Raw genomic sequence first — 24016 nt, 5'->3', positions numbered from 1 at the left:
CGCAGGAGAGGAAATAGTGGCCTGTGTGGCCGGTGCTGGCATCATGGCACAGACCAGTTGAGCAGCTCAGCCACAAGCTCCATGAAAGAAAATGAGAATGGAGGCGATGAAGATGATGCCGTTGGCGTTTTTTGCGTCCCTGTGGGTTGGTCTCGTCGGGCCCACGGCGCAGTGGACGGTGGCTGATAATCCGCCGGCCGCACCGACCGCGGCGCCGGACTAGCTTTCGGCATGCTGATGCTGTCACTGACTGCATGTACTTGTCTCTACCTCAGCTCAAGAACATCAGTCAGCGGATGGAAAAGCTTGGTTTTGTTTAATTTAGTTTGTCCAGAAAAACTTCTGTATTTTAGATTCTTGCGTATTGCGTGGGCAGTTTCTTCGATCTTTTTGTTGTTGAGTTTTTATGTGGCTCTTAACATTATTTATATGTTGTGTGTTGTGCGTTGAAAACCACGTAAAAACCCAACATCTCCCACTTAGATGAAACATTTCAATCAATAAAATGAAGTTTCATGTATCTAACATGGAAAATAATTCTAACTTTAGTTAGTGAAGTTCTATACAAATATATTGAATAAACATACCTGATTTTATTCACCACTTCAAAATAATAACTTCCTCAATGTGTTTACTTTTACTATGAAATTCCAAAATAAAGTGACAGGTCGTGATGCTTCTTACATCAAACGATAGATTCCTTTAGCCACACACACTACCTTCCAATGCTCTAATGCAACAACAACCACACACACTACCTTCCAATGCTCTAATGCAACAACAAATTCCGGTTGCTAAGGTACGGTCACGTATGAAATAGCATAAATTCCAATGCCATCATTTGTTTGTATCTCTTAGTGTTAGCGCACATCATAATTCAGGGCTCACGATATTTTTTTTTGATAAATTCAGTAGTTTTTGGTAGCAAATAAAATCAAATTCAGAGATTTTCTCCGTAGCGAACGCAATCAAGTTCAGTATATTTTAGCAAGTGGTCAAAGGAATGTCCACTGGCCAATAACTGAATTACTTCCAATTGACAGTGTAGCATTCACCAGATCAACCATCGCCTGCTCCAATCTGTTGTTTAGCAGAGCTCACATTGCTTCCCGGAATCCCTGCTACAGTTGCCGTCTTGTAATCTTGCGAGCTCACCACGTGTCTTGCCCCCATCGACACTGTTGCAAGCCCCGGATCTTGCAGGGCAGATTTGGCAAATTCCTGAAAGGCATGTGTGTCAAGCTGCGGCCGCAGGTGAGCCTGTCCATGTGGACAAGCATGTTCAGATGTTCTGAAGCATCCGATGCAAAGCATCATTACGCGCTGATTACTGTCCCTGAACACACTTTCTCACTAGCCAAGTCAGCACGCTTTTGTCCTAATGAAGATACTACTCGTCTTGATGTGCTGCAGGAAAGCACGCATTCAGGTTGGCCTTTGTCCATGTTGTCTGAAACTCTGAATCTTCTTCTGCCGTCTCGTTGAAACTCGTCGAAAATTTATGTCTGACCATTCAAATCAACGTAGGCTGAATTTGACAAAATCCAAAGGGAGGCCGGCGCTTAGCTGACTAGCTCGACGCCGGTCCCGTCATGGTGTACAAACACCTTTCTTTTTTTCAACTGTTTTTAATCTGTCAACTACTGGTCCAGGCTTTTCCCCTGAAAATTCTTCCGCCGCCCATGCTCTTTTCTTCTTCCCGTCATCATCTCCTGCCTCGAAGCTTTTACCAAGGATTGGGCTCGAATTCGATTCCGGGTGAAAACAATTGCAATCTGAAACTTTAATGCCTCCTTTGGAACATAGGAATGGGAAAATATGGGAATAGGGAAAATATAGAAATTGGATAGGAATGCATATGTAAAACAAAAGAATTAAAACTAAAGGATTTGTAGAAGGTTAGGTGTTTGGATGGTGTAGGAAAAACATTGGACTTTTGAAAGAATCTTAAGAGCAAATTTCAATTAATTAATGTGGCATGCTTTGATTAGGTACAAGTAACCAGTGCCTTCCTTTATTAGGCACCACCTGCAGCCATTTATCCCTTGCTTGTCCTCGTTTCTTGTGCATAGAAAATTTTCAAAGGGATTTGAGTGTATTCTTTTTTTCCTATGGTTTTTCTATGGAATCAAAGGGAAATGAATCTTTCCTTTAGTTTTCTAGATCCATTCCTATGAACCAAAGGCTACCAAATTCATAAGAACTAGAATCCTATATTTTTCCTCTGTTTTCCCTCCGTTCCAAAGGAGGCCTGAGTCGGAATTGAACTGTTTCACGTGAAATTCCTCGAATATTTGAGCCGCCCTCGCCGCAGTTGCCGGTGAAGAGTCGCCGGCTTGGGCTGTTCCTTTCAGCTTTCCGGCGAGGAGGCGGCCGCCGGCCGGTCCTAAAACCGCAGGCGGGCACCGAAAGGCTAGCTACGGTCACGTCAGACAAGTATAGAAGGATTCCCTTTCCAACGCTGATGACGTGGACGACACCGTCTTTCCGGGCCCACTGCCACCGCCCACTGGGCTTTCCAGCTCTGACGCGGCCCCCGCCGCCGCCGCGCGGGGCCCGCCATGTGTACTTGCCTGGCCCACCAGCTAAGCACGTTTTCGCGCCCAACGAATGACGCCTGGGCCCAGCCCGCCAGCGGAGCAGAGCCCCCGTGCACACACTGCGCCATCGATTTTTGGCTTCTTCTTTTTTTTTCTGCCCGTGCAGGTGCTGTGCCTCTGATGATGATCGATGACGTCATGAGCGTGCTGTTGCCCCCGTGGGAGCTGGGAGGCGACTGGACTAGCATAGTTCGTGTCATATCGGATATTCGGATGCTAATTAGGAGGATTAAATATGAGCTAATTACAAAACTAATTGCGGAATCCCTAGGCTAAATCGTGAGACGAATATATTAAGCCTAATTAATCCATCATTAGCGAATGTTTACTGTAGCACCATATTGTCAAATCACAGACTAATTAGGCTTAATGGATTCGTCTCGCGATTTAGCCTAGGGGTTGTGAAATTGGTTTTGTAATTAACCTATGTTTAATACTCCTAATTAGTGTTCAAACATTCGATGTGACAGGGGCTAAAATTTAGTCCGAGGATCCAAACACCCCTTAAGTTTAGAGGGCAAGTGAAAAAAACATACTCTAGCAGTCCTTCTATTTCCTCCACCCTTCATTCCTTCATTCCTGGGGTGTCTAGAGAATTCTCTATCCATGAGGACTTTTGCTAAAGTTGGAAGCATTTCTGTGACCCTAAAAAAATAGAGAGAACCTCATTTAACCTTTGGAGCTTTGATTTACCGGCTATTGCTGGAGTTGCTCCTACGCAAGAGGCAGGTCTTCATGCTAGGGACCCACTGACATGGACCCACTCAAAAAGAGGCCGAAAAGCAACACTTGACTCTTGACTGGCTACCGTCTCTTTCATGATTCAGCAGTCTATGGCCCATATTTTATGACACTTTCTAAGGGTATACTGAAACCTCGGTTTTCATGTACAGTTAGAGTTAGTATTTGAAAATTAGAGCACAAAATTGCAGAAGGTTCAAACTGCAATTCCTCCGTTTCAATTGTAACCATTTTCTTTCCTTGCAAAGGTATGTATCGGAATATTTTACCAATAAGGATGTATACAGTTTGAGACATAAGGGGAAAAAACATCTATGTCCTGTATAGAAGTTATCAGTCACCATTGCTCAGTGACAGACAGCTGCTATCTTGCACTTCAAGAACAGTGCCCGTTCCAGTGCATTATTGCCATCTCCCAGCCATGGATTTATTCTTCTGTACATCAGCTGTGCTCATTTCTGCCTGACGTTTATCGTCATCGTCGATGCCTTTGGCTAATTCTTCTTGGATTTCAGCTCCGCCACCCTCGCCTCGGTGGCCTTAAGGGCTTCTCCGTAGATGCTCACCAGCTGAAAAAGCAAAGTGATCGATGTTACACGGGTACTCGAGACTTGAGAGGACGATAGCCATACTGTGAATCACTGATCTTACCTCGTCGACTTCGCCAGGTGTCATGATCAGTGTTGGCGACATCATGATGGCATCACCGGCAACCCTCACCAGCATGCCGCGCTTCTGGCACTCCTGCCCAAAGATTGCACCAACGCCTGAAAAAGTATCAGCCGACAATATACAGACTTTAGGGACTTTCAGCAGATTCAGGTTGCGCTTTGGTTCCAAGATGGTGACTTCTATAGGTATCTTGGAACAGGATTAGTAAGGCCTAACTCTATTATATTTCATTGTGTACAAGCTGCTACATTTACTCACCCCATTCAGCAGGGAATAGATCAGTCGGTGATTTGTTGTTGGTGAATTCGGTTCCCATTATCATCCCCAAGCCACGAATCTGCAGTATAGGAGCACTGTAGTCTTGTATCTGAACAAGAAAAGGAGCCTCTGGGCAGGGGCGGACCTAGCCCAAAATCTCACGATGACCGGGCATTCGTAGATTCATGAAACATAGCTCAAGCCCAAAATCTTAGCGGGGGCATGTGCCCTCGCCAGGCCATATGTGGGTCTGCCCCTGCCTCTGGGTAGGTTTTGCAATTCAGAAATAGAGACGTACCTCCCCGATAATTGGACTGTCTGCAAATGCCCTAATTCCATCCTGGAACTTTGGAGCAATTTGCTTTACATGGCCAGGAATATCCCTTTCACTGATGCCATTTTTGCAAATCACTCATCAGGAACAAGAGATGATAACTAAAAGAGGTGCAGGGATGCTGTGTCATGTTACAAAAAGTGCAGCATACCGATAAATTTTCAGAGCTTCTATGGCCACAGCACAGGCAACTGGATGACCGGAGTATGTAAATCCATGAGCAAATGAACCTGTAACAAAAGGTAACATGGCAGCACATGCGATGTTTCAGGAAAGCTCACCATATGTCAATGTAGAAACAATATAGTTGAGCTCACAGAATGATAAATCGTTTAAACTTACCAAGCTTATTACTCTGGGAATGAATCACATCTGATATCTCTGGGCTAACAAGAGTTGCTCCTATGGGTACATAGGCGTTTGAAAGAGCCTGTAACAGTGAAATTGGCATGACTCATTGAGTCGTTCTGCATTATAACTTATAAGCACTGTTCACGTGTACAGTGGTGCCGAACAAATTACCTTAGCTAGTGAAACAAGATCTGGTTTGATGTTATAATAATCAGATCCGAACATAGTTCCCAACCTTCCAAATGCAGTAATGACCTAGAATGGATTAACTGTCAGCAACACATGCATCCTGGACATTGTTGTTTTCACAGAAAGTGTTGTATACCTCATCTGCTATGAAAAGAATGTCATACTTCTTGACCACTGCTTGAACCTGTTGATAGAAAACAAAATGATATACAATAAGCAACCAGGACCAGAATTGAAGTCCTTGACGTAGTCCTTTGCATAATACACTAGCTCTAGCAGTTCATGAAAAACGCTGTTTTTTCTGTAACCTTACAATGAATGAAGGAAGAAAAGGGAAGAGGCCAAGAGAGACAGGTGAAAAAAGCAACTATACTTTCAGAGAAGTTCAGTTTCATATAGGATTTACCAAAATATTGGAATTCATAGTAGCTAACCTTATCAAAATAGGTCTTTGGAGGAGGAATGACACCACCAGCACCCATCACAGGTTCAGCAATGAAAGCAGCAATCTGATAAATCAAAGATAGCACATAGGGAAGGTTAGTAAGCTTTGGACCTATTGACAGCATACAAACGACAAGGTTGGTGATAAGAACTTTACTGTTTCTGGTCCTTCTTTGAGAATAAGGTTCTCTAAATTGGTGGCAAGTCTAGTCGCAAACTCTTCTTCTGTCTCACCTGTTCCCACACCAAATGAGTTATTAGCAAAACATGCTGAGCTGAATTCATACAGCAGCTTTTCTTTGTGGAATTCATCTAGCAAAACTTTAAATCACATTACCAGGAAGATGATATCGCCAATAGTGAGGGCAGTCAGTGTGCAGAACAAAAGGTGCCGGTAGATCAAACTTCTGGTGCAGGGCAGGAAGACTGAAGATAGAGTGGTAATTAGAGAACTATTAAAGATCTATCTATGAGTGTGGTTTGACACATTTTAAAGATGTATGTAGGCAAATTGGCTTATTTTTTTAGGACAGTACTCACCCAGTTAGGCTCGCTGATATCAATGTAGACCCATGGTATCTGCAACAAGTGTAACAAGCATAAAAATGGAATCCCGAAAGCTTCCATACTTTCAAAGAACTGAACAAATTGACATCAGGGAACATTGCAAATTTTTTTATCAGGAATGGGCATTTATGTTTTTCTCAATGACAAAAGTTGATAATTGTACAAAGCTTACGCTTTTGTTCGTGCAATAAATTTCTTCTTGTTTGGCCTCCCCAACGCATTGTTATAATACCATACCAGTTTGACCTGTAAAATAAAAGCGCCAGCAAATGTGAGGAACAAAACCATGTGTACATCAAAGAGAAGGAAAAAACACATTAAATTACTAGAATAAGAAACCTTAAGCAGCTGCCAATTTGCTAGATATATTGCATAGAATACTTGGGGCAGGATGGCCATATCACAGAAAACCATGATCGATGAACCAACAACCATTTACTAGTAATGGGAGGGCACAAACATATTTCTTATGCGTGTGTAGACACCATGTAAAATTAACAATTCCCTCTAGTTTTTATGTTTAAGTAGTTAAAGATGAGAGGCTAATGCAATAGTGACTATCTAAGCAGTTTCAGTTATTTGAAGTAATAGTGAAGAACAGTAACAGCAACACCACTGCTGACATGAAATGTTTGAACCGTAAACTGCAGAAAATGGTCAGTGCTATTAATAGTCACACCTGAGAGTCATTTGCTTCTGAACCACTGTTTGTGAAGAACACTTTTCCCATTTCCCGTGCAGTGAACATGCTAAGAATCTCCTGTGCAAGATCCTGAAAACAGTAGCAAAGCTCCAATCTGTAAGTGATGTTTCAAAGGCATGCTGATTTCAAATATGACAAAACTAATATTTGATGAGAGATTCAAGAAAATATACCAATGAAGGTCTGGTTGTGCGGTTCCAAAAGGAATGATAGAAAGGTAACTTGTTTAATTGATCAGTTGCTGCTTTGACTAATCGAGGTTCACTACCACCTGAAGACATAATGAAGATGATGAAGTGATAGAAGCAGGTCTAACGTAACAAAACACACAGAAATAAAATGGTGTCACATTGTCACAGAATCGTATGTGCATACCTAAAGCTGTACACCATAGTCCTGCAAGAGAATCTAGGTACTTATTTCCATTTATGTCATAAACATAGGAACCCTGGATATAAAAGTAACCATTTAGACGGAGAAATGTAGTCCACCAATGTGAGAAAAAGCTTGTATATAGAATAGTCAGCATTCTAAGCTTAACTTCTAGAACTCAATACTGCATTTCAAGAGATATAAATCAAAATAATGCCGAAGCTCAGAGTCACAACCTCAGATCTCTCAATAATCAGTGGATGCAACTCATTGCTCTGCCAGCCAGCTGTAAACGGTGCCAGCATGCCATGACCCTTAAACCTGGACAGATCACTTTGCGAGTCAGTAGCAGGCAGTAATTTACACAGTAACCCAACTTTTCATACAACCCCATGAAGCAATAGAATACAACCGTGACAATTCCAACAAAAAGAAAAGAACTGCATACCCATTTTCTTCAGTTGAGTCAGATTGGGCAGACGGTGCTGAACTAAAATGTCTGACTGATGCATCCGGCAAACATTCTGTGTGCCCTTGCAAACTTGCAGTGCTAGTTACGTACTTCACTAAGCTGCTTGCCTGTAAACGAGCAGGAAAAAGGATCACGCATGAGCCGTGACAATGGCAAACCTTGGCAAGTGTGTGAACTCTGAATGACGAAGGTCGAATATTCATGTCACAGTACCTGAAGCCACTACATGATCAGCATTGAACAAAAAGCATCACACTTTGTACATCAAAGTCAAATGCAAGAAAGGGACTTAACTTTGCATCACATAGTAGTATCATAATACTACAATAGGAACGAAAAAGGTAATTGAAAGAATCCAGTACAGCATAACACACGTAATCAAAAGCATATAGAAGAAAAAAGGGAAATTTAAGGTGGCAAAGCATAATCGAAGAATGCTCTACTCCTTTTCTTTTCCCGAAAATTGCCCAAAAGCTGTGTGTGTTTTTTCCCTCAGGCCACAGTTTTGACGAACGCCAAAATTATCCAATTCCATCCAATCAAAATCCCCACTTTCCTGATTCGACGAACGCCAGGATTCCCACGAACAACACCGTTATCTTCCCAACTGAGGAGAAGATAAAGCGGCCACAGGCCCGTGAGTGCGACGTGTCCGCTGCCCCCAAGAAAGATTCCACCTTTCTTTTTTGCGAAACAGTGCATCTACTGCGAGGGGAGAGGAGAGGAGAGGAGAGGAGAGGGAGAGGCGCGAGGATCGTCACCTGGGCGGAGGCATTTGATCGGAGCAGGCGTCGCGCAATCATCATCTTCTTTCCCCGAGACGGAGGCGGAGACGGACGGCGCCCTCACGAGTTGTTGGAGCCAGGAAAGGAAGAGCGCGAGAAGCGAGGGGGCCTTGTAGTTGTAGGCAGGCCAGGCGAGCGAGGAGGAGGGCGCAGTTCGCGGACGAAGACGTGCCCAATTTTGTCTACGGAACCTCTTCCCCTGCTCCACTCGTGTTGGCCCAAGACAGGCGCAAAGCTTTTTTTTAAGGTAAAAGTATCAAAGAGTACACAATACTCGATCTTGTCCCTATCGTAACTGATGTGATTTTTATAAGGAAAAAAATTCGGGTCTCACTCAGGCCATGTTTGAAATTTTTTTTTTTAATCGGATTTACAGGGACTGGCGCGGAACTCAGTGATGAGAGCATCGGTTGTTTGACTTGTTTCCAACTTTCCATCCCAAGATGAACAAGCAAAGCCCTGACGGCGGAATGGGTGCAGCAGCTCATCCAAGGCCCATGTCAAGATCATGCGGAGTGGAGCCATGATCGATTGGCCTCTTGTCAGATGCAGCCCTGTTTTCCACTCAACCTTGTCTCGAGTGTAACAACCAACTGCGTTTCGTCTTGACCCGCGTCCTCGGAACGTTTGTAGCACGTGGCTGACTGGCTGAGTCACGGAGGAAGGGAAAAGTAGGATTCGATGTACACAAGCGGTACCACCGTACCAGGATCCGTCTCTTTTTATCTTTCGTGAAAACCTTTTAGAAATAATTAAAAGTTTTCAAAATTTTGAAAGGTGCTTTGTGTAAAAATTGAGATGCAAAGTATTTTTTATAAAAAAATCATACAGAAATGATGTTTTCAAGTGGTAGGAATTTTGTCTGAAATTTGTCATTTTGTATGAATTTTTAAAACTGACTTTTGCACCTCAACTTTTAAGAAAAAGTACATTGACAAATGCACTATGGATGTGCATCATTTAGAAAAAAACTTATAAGCTTTTAGAGGGGTTTTATTGTTAAGTGTCATCATCCGACAGCATATTTGTCTGGTGCCAAATATATCTGCATTGGTGGTATGCAAAGGAATTCTACATGTAACTAGATTGGCTCACAAGTTGCAAAGTGCAGGACTCATGCAAATCGGGCATCTGAGCCAAACTAAATCATGTGACGACCACTTGTTTGCTGCTGCAACTACCCTCTCTCCACCTGTCACACCCGATTTTAAGGACAAAATCGAGTGCATTAAATACATGTGCGCCAGGATCAAGTTACACACATGTACGACAATAATGAATAGCAAAGACAGTGCTAAATCGAGTAAAAAGAGTATTAACCATTATTACATGACCGAAAGTCTCACATAAACCACAAAGTCTAATTATTACGCAGCGGAACTCCAAAGACGATGACGACTCCACAGGCAGCTGACTGGAGAAACGTACGCCTAGAACTCCTCGAAGTCGGGGAAGTACTCCTCTTCCCAATTAGCTTGGTCTGAACAGCGGTTTTGCAAGGGTGAGTACACTTATGGTTGGTACTCAACAAGTCATGGGGAAATAGTGTAGTGTAAGGCTAATTCAAGGTATGGCTAAGGCATGAATAGCAGTCGCTTTTAATTAAGTTGGTCAAGTTTTATTAGCAATTAACTAAGCATAAGTTTATACCACCCGAAATTAAACATGATCATAAAGTAAGCAACAAATGCATGAAATGATAACAAGTTAAGTCCATCTTCCGATAATATTATCATGTGAGGGTCCAGGCCGCTCTTAACCGTGAGCACGGCTGATCGATCAGTTTAACACTCTGCAGAGGTGGCACATCTTTACCCACAAGTCGCGTAAAAGTTTAAAAGAACTTTGGACCCAACCATGCGATGCTAGCTAGGCACCATACCACACTTCCGAGGTGTGATTGCATAGGGACGCTACGAGGCCTTTACAAAGATTCGCTAGCAATGTGGTAACCCGCTAAGGTTTCAGGTCGAAGCGAAACATAGCAGTCCCCTAGAGGGCATAGGGTCTAGCCAAACCCACTTCCCAAGAGAGCGAGTGCTATATCCCATCAACGCCTCCCCTCTTGCCCTTCCGGTAAGGTAACCCCAAGCTAGAGTTTCTAATTAATCAGCCAAGACCAGAGCCATTTAGTCTTGTGGTAGCACTGTTTTCCTGGGTGGTTCTCCATGTTCCGATTAACAAAAATGATCTTGTCTTAATGCAAGGTATAACAGAAGTAAAGCAAGATTAAGCATTATTTTTAGTTAAACCACCATATACCAAGTAAGCACTAAGCATGAGCTACCCATCATAAAGTAAACCGGTTGGTCAAGGCAAAGGTAAATCAATCTAGGTGAACCTTAATTGGGACCCATCAATTTAATCTTAATATGTGCATAGCGTAAATGTTAAGTACGAGAAAGTAAAGGTGTATAGGACAACAAGGTAGTGATCAAGGACACGACTTGCCTTCTTGGCCTTGCTCCTGCTGTTCGTACTCTTCGAAAGCTTGATCGGCAACTCCCTCGAACTGCGCGGCATCTACACGCGTCACACGAGCACATACAAGCAAACATGGGCAAAAGTAAGAAAACAGTACACCAAACATAGTTAAACAGAGAAAATAAGCTTGAAAAGATGATCTATGCTTTAAAACGAACATGTGGATATAAAGAACACGAAAAACGGAGTTAAGATGCAAAAGATATGATTAAAACAAGATCCAGGGACTTTTCTGTGAGAAAAACAAAACTTTCAGGGCCTATCCGCGAAAACCGAGGGCTTATACGTAATTATGCGTATAAACCGAGGGTCTGACGCGTAAAAACACCAAATTGGACGGCGGGTTGATTTTCTGGAAAGCTCAAGGGCTAAACCGAAAGATGCGAGGGCAGATCTGGAATTATTTTCAACGCGATCTGGACCGCGCGTTGATTTGCGGAAAAGGCGGGGGCTTAAGTGCAAAAGCGGCGCGGCGCGGCGTAGTTGACCGTTACGCGATCTTGATTGACTCGCGTCCGGCCGTCGGATTAAGATCGGACGGCCACGGTCGTCCACGACATCGGCGGCGGCGGAAAACAAGAGCGGCGGCGGCGGCGAGCGGCGGCGCGCGACGGCGAGCGGCGGCGGGTCGCCGGAGTTAGGCGAAAACGGCGCTCCGGGCACCATTTGATGCGCGGGTTGCACCAGAAGAAAGAGGAGGGCGCGGCGATCCCGTTTTGGGTGTCCTTGCCGACGGAAGCTCACCGGCGACGGCGAACGGCGGTGAGGAAGAGGCGGCGGCGCTTGAAGCTTGGGCGGCTAGGGTTTCGGGTGCTGCGGCGCTGGCGTTTTGGCGGAGGAGACCGGGAGGAGGTGGCGGCTTTTATAGGGGCTTAGAGATAGAGCCCCGGGTTTGAATCCCCCGGAGGACTCGGAGCGGATGAGGGAGTCCCGGGCGGAGACGGCGGCGCGGCGGTTGCGGGAATCCGGCCGGAGGAAGGAGAAGGCGGGTGGCGGGCCGGCGCGTCTTCGTGGGCCGGCGCGGCGTTGGTGGGCCGCGAGGCGCGGGCGAGCGGCGGCCGGGGCGGCTACGCGGGCCGGCGCGTGCGCGTGGGCCGCGGCAGAGGAAGCGGCGAGCGGTGCTGGCGAGGCAGGCCGAGCGGAGGTGGAGCTGGGCCGCGGAGAAAAGGAGGAGGAGGCCGGCGGAGCTGTTGCGGGCCGGTGGTGATGGTGCGGCTGGGCCGAAGGAAGGAAAAGAAAGAGGAGGGAAGGAAGTTTCGGCCCAGGAGAAGAAGAAGGAGAAAGAAAAAGAAAGAGAAAAAGAAAAGGGTTTTGGAATTTGAATTCAAATTTGAAAATTCAAAATTCAAACTTTGATTCAAACTCAAGCAACCAAAAATTATGCTCCAGCATGAATGCACAAATAATTCCTATGATGAATTAATTGAATTAAGGAAAATGAAATTAAATGTCTAAAATTTAAATAACACCTTAATTTGAGCAAATTTTAATGAGTTTGAATTATTCAAAATTTTGGGTGTTACACCACCTGGATGCTCAATTCTTCAGACGCAGGTGTAAATTCGAAGCATGGAAGGATCAGTTGAGGTCATGATTTATAAACATTTATATTTTTTTTATCATGAAATAGGTTTTAGTGTAGTGTTTGCTAGTTTGTTCAAGTATTTTATAGAAGTTAAATCTTTCTTATCCAGTTTGGACATCTGCCGCTAACAGTTTGAGGATACTATGGCCTTAGATCGATATAAATGAGTCGTATAAGGGCCTGTTTGGTTTCAATTGTTTATTATAAGCAACTTATAGTTGCTTATTGTAGTTGCTTATTTTTAGCTCTAGGTGTTTGGTTTGGGTTGCTTATCTGATTGCTATTGACATATTTGCCCCTGCCATCCCATTTCCCTCTACCCCTAATAATTACCCAGCTCCTGGCCCTTGGCGCCAGAAGAAGCGGGCAGCGGCGGGGCGCGAGCGGGCCGGGAGGGGCGGGCCGCGGCGGGGCGCGAGCGGGCTGGTAGCAGCGGGCGGGCGGTCGGAGGCGGGCGCACGGCGCGGAGGCGGGCGGGCGGCGGGCGGGCAGGAGCGGCGGCGGCGGGCGGGAGTGGCAGCGGGCGGGCGGGAGCAGCGGCGGCGGGCCGGAGCGGCGGCGGCCGGCGCGGAGGCGGGCGGCGGCCGGCGCAGCGGCGGCGGGCGGAAGCGGCGCCATGCCTGAGTGGTGACGGGAGAGAGGAGAGAGAAAGGGGAGAGAGGAGAGAGAATGAGGGTAGGAGGTGTAAAGTGCCCCATAAGCAACCATAAGCAACCCAAAAGTTGCTTATTTGCTTATGCATAAGCAACTTATAAGCAACTCTATAAGCAAGAGTGATTGGTTCATAAGCAACTTATTTGCTTATTTTTAAGTTGCTTATGCATAAGCAACTCAAACCAAACAGTCCCTAAATGTTGTCGGTGTAGTTGCTTAAAGATTTTCAAACGTTTATTTTGTTCAGTCTCTGATTTCAATGTAGTACTTTTGCTTTGAGCATACGAGCACATCGCAAACTAAATGAGCCTTATCAATGGCATGTACACTTCACTCTCTAGAACAACAATTTTGATGTGTCGAGCTATCATATTTTTCGGATTTTTGGACATTTAATCAAACAAAACCGTATTCTCATTTCTATAAATAGAAGTGTGTGATGCAAGAAAGGTGTACGCCAGTTGCAACTAAGTAGCCTTGCAACATCTAGTATAGGATGGCTATGAAAGCAACACTTCAATTCATTGTGTTTGCTTTAGTTTTTATCAATTTTATAGCACATCAATCTTTGAGTGAGCAGGATTGTGACAAAGAGAAAGAATTGGTAGAGGAACATTGCAAGGTAACCTATCAAAATTCGTGGCAAGTACGTTCCCAATTGTAGGTCGTTTTGACTTTTCTAGGTTCATATATATTATTATGCATCTATGCATCTAGACATACACTATATCTAGATGCATAATAATATCTATGCACCTAGAAAAATTAAAATGATCTACAAATTAGAACGGAGGGAGTATCCCCAAGCAAACCCCAAGCAACCATTGTCGTCAAGTTGTGGGACATTCTGACATGGTCTGTATTTGTCGTAAACTCACCTCTAATTAATGATGAGATTGACATAAGTGCAGTTAAACTTGTACGTCTTGCATGTGATTGTGGCCAACCATTGCCAGTTGGAAGCAAATGCGGAAGTAAGTTTTGAATACTAATCATTCTTTTAAACAAGAAGTTCATCATGTACTATTATTTCTTTTGTGAAATTAGTAACATATGTTCACATGTTCTTCCAAAGACTCTTTATCCAATATGAACAATAAAATATGATATGATTTTTGTTTGTTAGGCTGGACAGTTCCACCCCCACCACCGGTGTAGCTACCAAGGGCAGGGCACTACCATGATATTTGATGAATCCATCTTGCACAAAGGAAGAATGATGAATGGATAAATGTGTTCTTATATGGGATAGGACTTGTATCATGTGTTTAGTTACAGAAAGTTATTAATGATTAAATTTAATTAAGTTTATCCAAATTTTGATAAAAAATAGTACTATTGCCCCTTAATAAAGAAAAAAAAATCAGGTTTGTGGCTCCGCTTCTGTGTAGAAAGCTCTATGAGATTGTGACATACCAAAGGCTTAGCTTCCATTGGCCTGATGACTGTGGTGCCGAGTGTGAGGTCGAATATGCATCTTAGTTTGGATGTGGTCGAATATGCATCTTGCACAAGGAAGAATGATGAATGGATAACTGTGTTCTTATATGGGATATGACTTGTATCATGTCTTTCATCATGAAAAGTTATTAATGACTAAGTTTAATTAAGTTTATCCAAATTTTGAAAAAAATAGTACTATTACCCCCTTAGCAAAGAAAGAAAAATCAGGTCGGTAGGTTCGCCTTCGTGTAGAAAGCTCTATGAGATTGTGACAAACCAAAGGTTGCCTGATGACAGTGGTCTCCAGTGTGAGGTCGAATATGCATCTTAGTTCGGATGTGGTCGAATATGCATCTTGCACAAGGAATAGTGATGAATGGATAACGGTGTTCTTATATGGGATGTGACTTGTATCATGTGTTTAGTCATGGCAAGTTATTAATGACTAAATTTAATTAAGTTTATTCGAATTTTGAAAAATAATGTACTATTTTCCCCTTAGCAAAGAATGAAAAATCAGGTTTGTGAGTCTACCTTCATGTAGAAAGCTCTATGAAATTGTGACACACCAAAGGTTCATGCTCCACAGTGGTGCCCAGTATGAAGTCGAATATGCATCTTTAAGTTTGGATGCGATTGTTGACAGTTGACACCATAAGATGCTGTCGTTGCTCGGAGAACTTGTGGAAAACCTACTCCTCAACTGAGTGTCCATTTGCATTAATTCTTTTTTTTACTTACTATTGCATTGCATACTTGTTCTAAAGGTAGTTACTAAAAAATTGTATGTTCCGTGTGGTTTTCTAGACTATAATGGCGGAGAAAATGTTGTAATTTGTAAACGCCGCAGGCTGGTAGCATGATTAGGGTCGGATGATCGACCATTTGCCCAGGCCGTCTAGGCATCTAGAGTACATCCAACACCACACTCGAAACGGTCTAAAAGACCTTCGGTTTGGCATCATCCGGAGGTTTTGTCCTTGGGCGGCTTCCGTCATCTGGAACCATTTTTCTACTCGATCGATGCATGCTGTGTTGACTGATGGGTTCAAGCTGTCCATGTTTGCGTGAAGCAACCTAACCGTTCCATTTTCGAGAGAAGAAAAATGATACCAATTAAACTGATCCCTCGTGTATTCAGTCCGAATGAAGCAAACGTGAACTCCCAGCCAAGCAAACGTTGGAGCAGACTCTTCTTTCATCGCACACAAAGCAAAACATTCAACTTTCTTGGAGAGTTAAAACATTTCAAATTTGATCAAATTTATACAATAAAGTACCAACATTTATGATACAAATAAGTACTATTAGTTTTTTTATTAAATATATTTTCATAGTATATCTATTCGGTACCATAAACCTCCTCTCTATAATTTGGTAAACGATGACACGGGGACAAGTGAACCAGGGTAGGGTAAATAAACTGAAGCTGTGGGAGACTGTAAGCACTCCTAGAACAGGTCACACGACGCAGTACGTTCAGGTCAGGTCCAGCTGCCCCAGCAATCTGCAGAGAGCAACACGGTCGATCAGGCAATTCAGCTCCATGCAGAGAGAGAGAGAGAGAGAGAGAGAGAGAGAGAGAGAGAGAGAGGGAGGGGCAGGCACTTGATTACCAGAGCCAGCCATGGAGGTTGGCGTCCTGCAGGTTGGGCTGCAGCGGCTGGAGCCTGTACCCGTGCACCTGCGGCGCCGCCGCCGACGTCTCGGCGTCCCGCCCGTGCACCCGCTGGCTGCTCTGGCCGCCGCTGCCACCGGCCCCCGCGTCCCACCACGGGAACGGCCTCGGGTTCGCCGCCGCCACCATCTCGGCCGCCTGGCTCTGCCCCCTCGCCGCCGGGTTCTTCTCGTGTCCACAGTCAGCCACACGAGCGAGTTCAGGTTCATCAGGTGCAGGTCAATTTGGAACAGGGAAGGATCAGTTGAGGTCAGGATCGACAAGGTCCAACCAAGCGTCTTACCATCAGGCACAGGAAGCCGCCGCTCTGTTCTTCTGCCATGCGCATCTCCTGTTCAGCGAGATTCATCCAGGACGAAACAAAAACTCTGTCAGAACTCGAAACTTCTGAAAGGACGTAGCTACGAATAGTAGATGGATTACTGCTGAAACCGTGCTTACCCTGTGGCGCATCTCGAGCAGCTGCTGGTCGAGTAGCTCTTGCTGCCAGAAACAAGGGTGCCGGCATTAGCACTGACGAGTCTCTCAAGAATTTTGTATACGACAATAAAGAACCTACTACAAGGACTCCAACAAACTGTTGGCGTGCTAGTGCTTGTTAGTTACCTTTCTCAGGCGAACTTTGTACAGCGAGAACTCCATCTGCTGCTCAAGGTTGCTCAGGTCTTGCACAGAGAATGAGGCCAGGTCCTCCCCCATGTACTGTCCCATGATGATCCTGAGCCTGTTCCTCTCATCCTTCATCCTGGTCATCTCCTGGATGATTTTCTTCATGGTCCAAGGAGAGATAATAGCAGGTTTCATCAGTGGAAACAGGCATAGTCGCGTCTTGGTTCAATAGAGTCGGCGTACCTGCTGGATGTCCATCTCCTCAAAACGGGTGCTAGGAGCTTTCAGGTATCTGTCAAAGATGTTTGCTATCCTGCAAACGAGAAAGAAAAAAAACAAATGCATGATGTAAGAATGTTTAAAGGTTGTATGCTAGGTTGAAAGGATATAGTTTGCAGGAATCACTACAGATCAGTTCTGAATTCTCACAAAAATGTAGTGTCATTAACAAAATGTTACTGCAGAGTAAGTCTGGAACTTTGCAAACTACTGATGGGCTCTTAACTACAAAGGATTTCTTCATTGAAGCTAAATATAGTTTGCAGGAATCACTACAGCTAGGGGATTTCAGATATCTGTCAAATGATTGCTGCATCTTGTTTTTCTATATGAAGGAAGCTATATTCCAAGACGAAATTGTGTCCTGGCATCTGCACCCAAAATGATGCATACGACCAAATACAAAGGTAACAGGAAAAAAGACAGGCACAAGCTGGATCTTGTATATTACATGAAAACATATCCAATTTTTGTTTGAAAAAATGTATATACTATTTGTAAAATGCAAGTATACTAAACAACCTTAAGAAATTTGTATCTTGAAAAATGTGACAAGGCAAAACAACATAAGATAGCTACAACATATCTGAAACTTATATATGTCCTAAACATGAAAACATGTGATGGGGGCTTTCAGGTATTTGGCAGAGATTGCTATTCTGCAACCAAAAAAGAAACAGCAAATATATGTAATATGGTACAAGAAAGATTAACTAGAGGTAGAACTCCAGATGGGCACTCAACTGTCAAGGATGTCTTTGTTGAAACTACATGATCATAACATGACGCCAGTATCATACCAATGTATATGTTAAGTTAAAAGTTTTTGCATACTGTATGCTAAGTTAAAAGATTGTAATTGGCGATAATAAATGCAAATCAGTTCTGAACTGCTCATGAAACTATGGTGTTTTTACTAAACCTTACTGCATAATAGCTTACTCTTATATATTATGAGACAATATGTCCTACAAAAAATTTGAAACCAATCTCTACATAGTTTGTAAAATTGCAGGACTACTAAACAAGCTCAAGAAACTTCAACCGCAAGATTTGTGTATCTTCAGAATATGACAATAAAAATATCGTAGTGACAACTACACCCTATCGAAAACATCTACTTCTCCCCGAAGATGAAAATGAGCAGGAATGTTTCACGCACCTCCATGGGGGGCTGGAGTACTCATACATCCTGCCACTGCCAGAGAATATGATGACTCCGATTTGTGCGTCACAAAGAATAGCTAGCTCGTTTGCCTTCTTGAACAGCCCCATCCGCCTCTTGGAGAAGGTAACTTGGCGGTTCGTTGGATTCTCAATCTTCTTCAGCTCTACTTTTCCACGCCCCATTGGTCCAGTTTGGTGCTTCTTTTCTTCTATTCAACCTACTAGAACATGTATTGCAAAACATAACAGTCATGCTTCAGATACCAAAGTTCATCCATGATAAGAACCAAATAAAGGTTTCATAGTGTGATTGGAGATAAAAGCAAATGACTTCAAACCACCAAGATCATGAGACAATAACAAATAATTTCATTCTTTCAGATGCAGGATAGGATAGAAACTTGGTCCATACAGGCACAAATGCTAGTAGAACTGTGAGTGCCTATATTTCCTGGTTTATGAACTTCAACAAAAGGAACAGTTGGCCCAGAAAAATCAAACTTTCATGAAGATCAAATGGATACAAAAGCACGAGAAGATGAAAATATTGCATATGCATGAGAAGAGATGATAGCAAATGGTCTGAAACAATCAAACCATGAGAGATGAAAGAAAATGATTTCAGATAAAGGATACGATGAAATTATCTATATAGGCACAAATGCTAGTCGAACTGTGCAGTGCTTACATTTCACAAATCAAACTTTCACGAAGCTCGAATGGACTGTTTGTCCAATAAAAATAAACAAAGTCCAATAAACAGTGTTTCCACAAACATGTTCTTGTGCTAAGTTGCAGGATGAGAGAGAGGGAGAGAGAGGGAGAGAGAGAGAAGTTCATGGAGGAGTGGTATCACCTGTGTCGCTTCTTCAGAAGATAGAGGGAAGCGAAGGGGGTTAGGCCACCTTTATATGTGGTCTGTAGAGCTCCTCATCTCAAGTTTATTTTTCTGAAAACCATTATTCGAATCATCACCTGTCTCACCGTCTCACTAGATAACACAGACAAGGAACATGTCAAACTGTAAATGAAGAAATCAAGTAAATGGAATAGCTTAGATAACTTAACTTTCTATACTGTCTGTTCATTTATTAATTACCATGTATAAAACAGACTTTTAGCCTAGTATGTAACTCTATGTACACTACAGGTCTCTATCGCAACCATCACATCCAACAGTATGTGCTTGTGACCCAAATACATGCAAGTAATGCGTGTTGATTCAGCAGGTGTGTGTATCAGAGATGGCACCAGATGACTTAAAATGGCAATGCTGAAAGGCAGAAACAACCTTGCTGTGGACTGGTAACTGCCATAGCAGGTGATGAGCTTTGCATCCAGGCTTCATCTACTAGATGGCAAGGCTAGAATTGACCAAGACATGGAATAAGTAGGGGACCAATGATGCTTTCCAGTTTCCATAGGTAGCTTCTGGTCCACTCTACACACCTACTGGATGTCAGGCATAGTCAAATACATGACATCTTCTACTATCATTTTGTTGTTTGCACCAACCTAAAAATCTTGGGATACCAGTTTTTGGTGTCAATTTTTCTTCAAAAAAAGTTTTTGGTGTCAAAATATCACAAATGATCAACATAATTCTCACTGGGTGACTGGAAAGGCATTTCACTGGCTATATGATGGCAAATTGCGCTATCCTAATTCAAGACACACATGCTAACTTACAAGCTTCTGAGATAGGATAGGTTTTGCTGATTTTCGCCACATATCATAGCAGTTATTCATAGATTGATACTGCACATCCACCATCCAAAACACCTTGCTTGCTTGGTCATTTTAAATTCTAAGATGAAAGAAGCATCAACTCATGCATTCATAATTCATTCAGATACCTCCATCCGCTCATCCTTCCAAGACATTTCCTCGGGGAGATTTTTATTTTTTTCAGAAAGAAATTTGTGAACTGACACTATCAGAGAGTTCATGTCCTCATCCATGAGTCATGATCAAAGACCACAGAAAAAGATGTTTGAAGATATCTTTGTTCTTAAATGGGATACCTCCAAAGGAGTTCAAGGCACCATCATAGTGACTTATAAGGCAAAGAAATGATTCTCTCCTTCTCATGTGGCAGTTGGGGGCACAGGAGGACGATCACACTTCTTCCCTTGCCTGTCAGCATCTGGTTTTGTTCCTCTTGGCGATCTCCATCGCGTTCACACTTGGTATGGTATATAGTTGTTACATGTTTTGTTACACATATAAATCCTCAGCTTCCTGAATTTTACGGTACACAGTTACAACTTTGTAGAGCCCATTCGGAGAGATTGATCAACAAGTTTGGATTAAGGAAGAGGAAATGCATCGGACGACAATTAGTTACAGAAACAAGCGTTCTTCCTCATCCACTGGAAAAAAGGTTATCCTTTGCAAAATGCTTGGCTCAAGATTCTCCTGTCGAGAAATCGGTTCCCATGTTGTTAAGATTCAGAAAGTTTCCTGCCTGATTCCTTCAAGTTCGTCAGCTTGCTCAGGCTCCTTGCCTCCATGGACCATGGGTTCGTGCGCCCTTGCTTTTGCTAGGATCAAAAACTCTCTCTGCTGCTCGTGGTGGGCTGATCTCCCATTGGCCTCAAAGCACAGCAAAAGCCTTGCTCACCCAATGACCAATGGCCTAGAAACGAGGGAAACGTTACTGCAGCAAGGCAAACCTGCTCCTCTCAGTGCCAATCAAAGGAACCGGAGAACAGGGAGGTTCCCTTGGACAATGGGGAAAGAAGACATGCAGTGACTTGCTTCTGTTGGCCAGGGATCCATGCAAAAGGTTCTCCGTCTGCATTGGGGACTCAAAAAGGAAATTACACATAGGGATCATTAATTTGCCCGCCAAACAACTGGTTTAGATGTCTTTGCAAGGGACACATTGTCAGAGAGTGTGAGGGACTGAGGGTGAAGTTAGAACCAAATGTTGCTTCAACTTTGTTCACCTGGCCAGACATATTTTATAAAAGAAAGCAGCACCGAAGACTGACTGGCTGAGATGGAAGAGCTCAGGTTCCCACTACTGCCAAGTTCAATCCTCACGCCACCTCTCCATCAAGAGCTCAACTCTCTACCGGGCAGCGGGCAGAGTGACATCTTTGGGATATATTGCAGTTGAGCAAGGAGATCAAAACCAGGGAGGTTCGGCCAAAATCTTCAAACTCCAATCTCTGCACTTCTTGTTCAGTCTGCACTCGAACATCAAACCTCATAAAGAACAACGGTTAGCGACCTCAAATGAAACTTTCTTCCGCATCAGCAAATCAGATGTTACAAGGACTTGCATCTCAACAAGAAATGCAGTCTCAACTGTGATAAAACCAAACTCCACACCCAATTAGTACATGTGATAAAATGATTAAATTTCTGAACAACATGCTGCCTGTTATGAATGAAGCTTTTAGGGGAATCATGACTGTTGCTTTCTCTGGCTCCCAGCAGCATGCCAGAATTCATCAATCATACCTGCAGCTCTGCTTTTTTCGCGACCGTGACTTAGCACGTTTTTCATCAAGGGATGCAACTATGAGACGATCCTCGTAGTGCATAGTTACAGAGCTAATACCTGCAGCGCTGCTCATCATGCTTGTACCTATGCAATTTCAGCTTCACCTGGCTCTATCTCTTATGCGGCAACAACTTGTTCTTCACTATGCCCAGTTGGCAGTTTTCACAAGTCACAAAATCATAATAGTACATCTAATGTGAGCGTGATGCTGATATCGTATCAGACTTCTTCTGAATTAGTAGTTGGATTGACGTATAGAATATCTGCTATCTGTGCATCTTTTAGTCTCACCCTGCACTCTGCAGCAATGGCGGTCAAAAAAAGAAACAGGTGCAGCATCGATTTCCCATCTTCACGAAAGAAATCGCAGTTACGTGCGGCCTCTCTGTCTCATCTCTCGCACCTTCTCATGGCAGTTCCGGCAGAATGGCTGCCATCCCGCTGCTCGTCAGGGGGGGGGGGGGGGGGGGGGGGGGGGGGGGGGGCGGCCGCGGTCGTCAGCGAACGGGCACGGCGGCGAGATCAGCGCCCGGCCAAAACGAGGAGCGTATCCAAATTAGGGCCCTCTTTGTAAAATATAGGGGTCTATATGTAAATATATACGTAAACCTTTGGGGCCTGTCTGTAATAATTCCCCGCCGGCGACACGACAGCCGCGGCGAGCTCTTGCTGCCGCCGGCGACTTTTGCTAGCCCCACCAGCCAACACCGCTCGCCGTCGAGCCTTGCCGTCACCTCCTGATTCCTCGCTATCCTCGGCCTGCAACTTCCTCGCCGAGGGCTCTGCTCGCTCGGCTCCGGCCACCATCCCCTGGAGAGCCTCGCGCCTTCGACTTGAAAGGTGGCCGTCCCTCCCCTTACTCTACCCATGAATGCCATCGTCTCTCTCGCCGCTTTGAATCTGAGCCCGACTGGTGCCGGCAACAGATCACTGAGCTCCAGGTGCTCGACGCTTTGCCCACAAGGAGCACCGACTATCTAGCTGCGCTGCTGGCTTTTAGAGGCGGGACCCCATGTCATTCCAGTAGGGAAATTCTCCGTTCTTGCAAATGCATCAGGCACAGCGAAGACATGGTGTCATGGTGCTTGTTTTTTTCGTACATATTCATCATCTTGTTCCTCGTCGCTGTGTACTCTGTTATTGCTTCTTCTCCACATCATGTCATGCGTCACTGATCTCTCTCCATTGACCACTGTTGATCTTCAATGGCCAGCTCTACGATCCTCTCGGCATCCACCGGCACGTCATTGTGCCTTGCGAAGGTGTCTCGGGCAAATCACTGACATGAACCTTCCTCCTCATCTCAGTAATCTCCGTTTCGCCTCCGTGCTCACCTGCACCAACCTCGGTAACCTCTGTTTCAAGCGCACGCGTCACCATGATGCCGCCGGAAATTGGATGCTAGCTAGCTAGGGCTCTCGCCGTCGTCGATGGCAGGGCCCGGCCGCAACGTCCTCTGGCTCCTTGACTGTCCACAGCCATCGATTTCTCAGCCCATTCTGGCACGTCCGAGGCCGACGTGGTCCTGGCCCGTTTCAGCGGCAAGCCGGCAACGCCGTCGTTGCTGGACGCCGGGAGCACTGTAAACATTCGCCCTTCCAGTAGACACATCTAAGCACTTGAGCCCTTTATGTAAGGCACTGTAACCAAGGAAAAGGCAATGTTTGGAACGGAATTGCAGTTTGTGAGAGTTGTATGGTCGAAGATTGGGCCAACATGCACAACCAAAGATTCGTAGCACCGAGTAGTCAGGTTTCTGTTGAAACAAGCGCTCAAAGGGTGTATCTAGATGAAGAACTTTGCTAGGGGTGCGATTGATCAAATATGCAGCAGCTAGAAATACCTCATCCCAAAATTTGAGAGGCATAGATGGATAAGCAAGCAACGAAAGCCCAACTTCCACTATGTGATGATGTTTCCGCTCAACGGAGCCATTTTGTTGGTGAGCATGCGGGCAAGATACAAGATGTGAGATGCCTATGTTGTTGAAGAATGTATTCAATCTCTGATATTCCCCTCCCCAGTTAATTTGGACAGCAAGAATTTTCTTGTCAAAGAGTCATTCTACAATACTTTGAAATTCATGAAACTTCTGAAAACTTCAGATTTATACTT

The 24016-nt window shown here is 44.3% G+C and overlaps 2 protein-coding genes across 3 annotated transcripts; both read right to left on the bottom strand.

Annotated features, from left to right (window-relative positions):
* Window positions 1-3531: 3531 nt before the first annotated feature.
* On the bottom strand, window positions 3532-8675 carry LOC117865643 (gamma-aminobutyrate transaminase 1, mitochondrial). The gene is made up of 19 exons (XM_034749871.2): window positions 8465-8675; window positions 7680-7810; window positions 7468-7552; window positions 7235-7307; window positions 7033-7130; window positions 6836-6928; window positions 6329-6402; window positions 6130-6168; window positions 5927-6015; window positions 5747-5823; window positions 5580-5654; window positions 5282-5329; window positions 5128-5211; window positions 4948-5035; window positions 4757-4835; window positions 4570-4660; window positions 4272-4350; window positions 3993-4108; window positions 3532-3910 (listed from the first exon to the last, which is right to left on the bottom strand). Exons 1-19 carry the CDS (start codon window positions 8507-8509, stop codon window positions 3836-3838), a joined length of 1539 nt encoding a protein of 512 aa, XP_034605762.1. The 5' UTR covers window positions 8510-8675; the 3' UTR covers window positions 3532-3835.
* A 7189-nt stretch (window positions 8676-15864) lies between these two features.
* Window positions 15865-19246, bottom strand: LOC117863250 (MADS-box transcription factor 31). Of its 2 annotated transcripts, XM_072294984.1 has the most exons (7): window positions 18383-19246; window positions 17185-17254; window positions 16939-17100; window positions 16774-16815; window positions 16616-16663; window positions 16271-16497; window positions 15865-16161 (listed from the first exon to the last, which is right to left on the bottom strand). In XM_072294984.1, coding segments are annotated over exons 1-7 (738 nt in total). In that variant the 5' UTR covers window positions 18571-19246; the 3' UTR covers window positions 15865-16160. The 2 variants fall into 2 exon arrangements, with proteins under 2 accessions (XP_072151085.1, XP_072151084.1); XM_072294983.1 differs by lacking the exon at window positions 15865-16161 and having other exon boundaries at window positions 16177-16497.
* Window positions 19247-24016: the final 4770 nt, after the last annotated feature.

Source organism: Setaria viridis, chromosome 7, assembly GCF_005286985.2.
Source record: "Setaria viridis chromosome 7, Setaria_viridis_v4.0, whole genome shotgun sequence".
Classification (NCBI taxonomy): domain Eukaryota; kingdom Viridiplantae; phylum Streptophyta; class Magnoliopsida; order Poales; family Poaceae; genus Setaria; species Setaria viridis.
The sequence above is the reverse complement of the archived record's forward strand: the minus strand, read 5'-3'. Positions and strand labels throughout refer to the sequence as shown.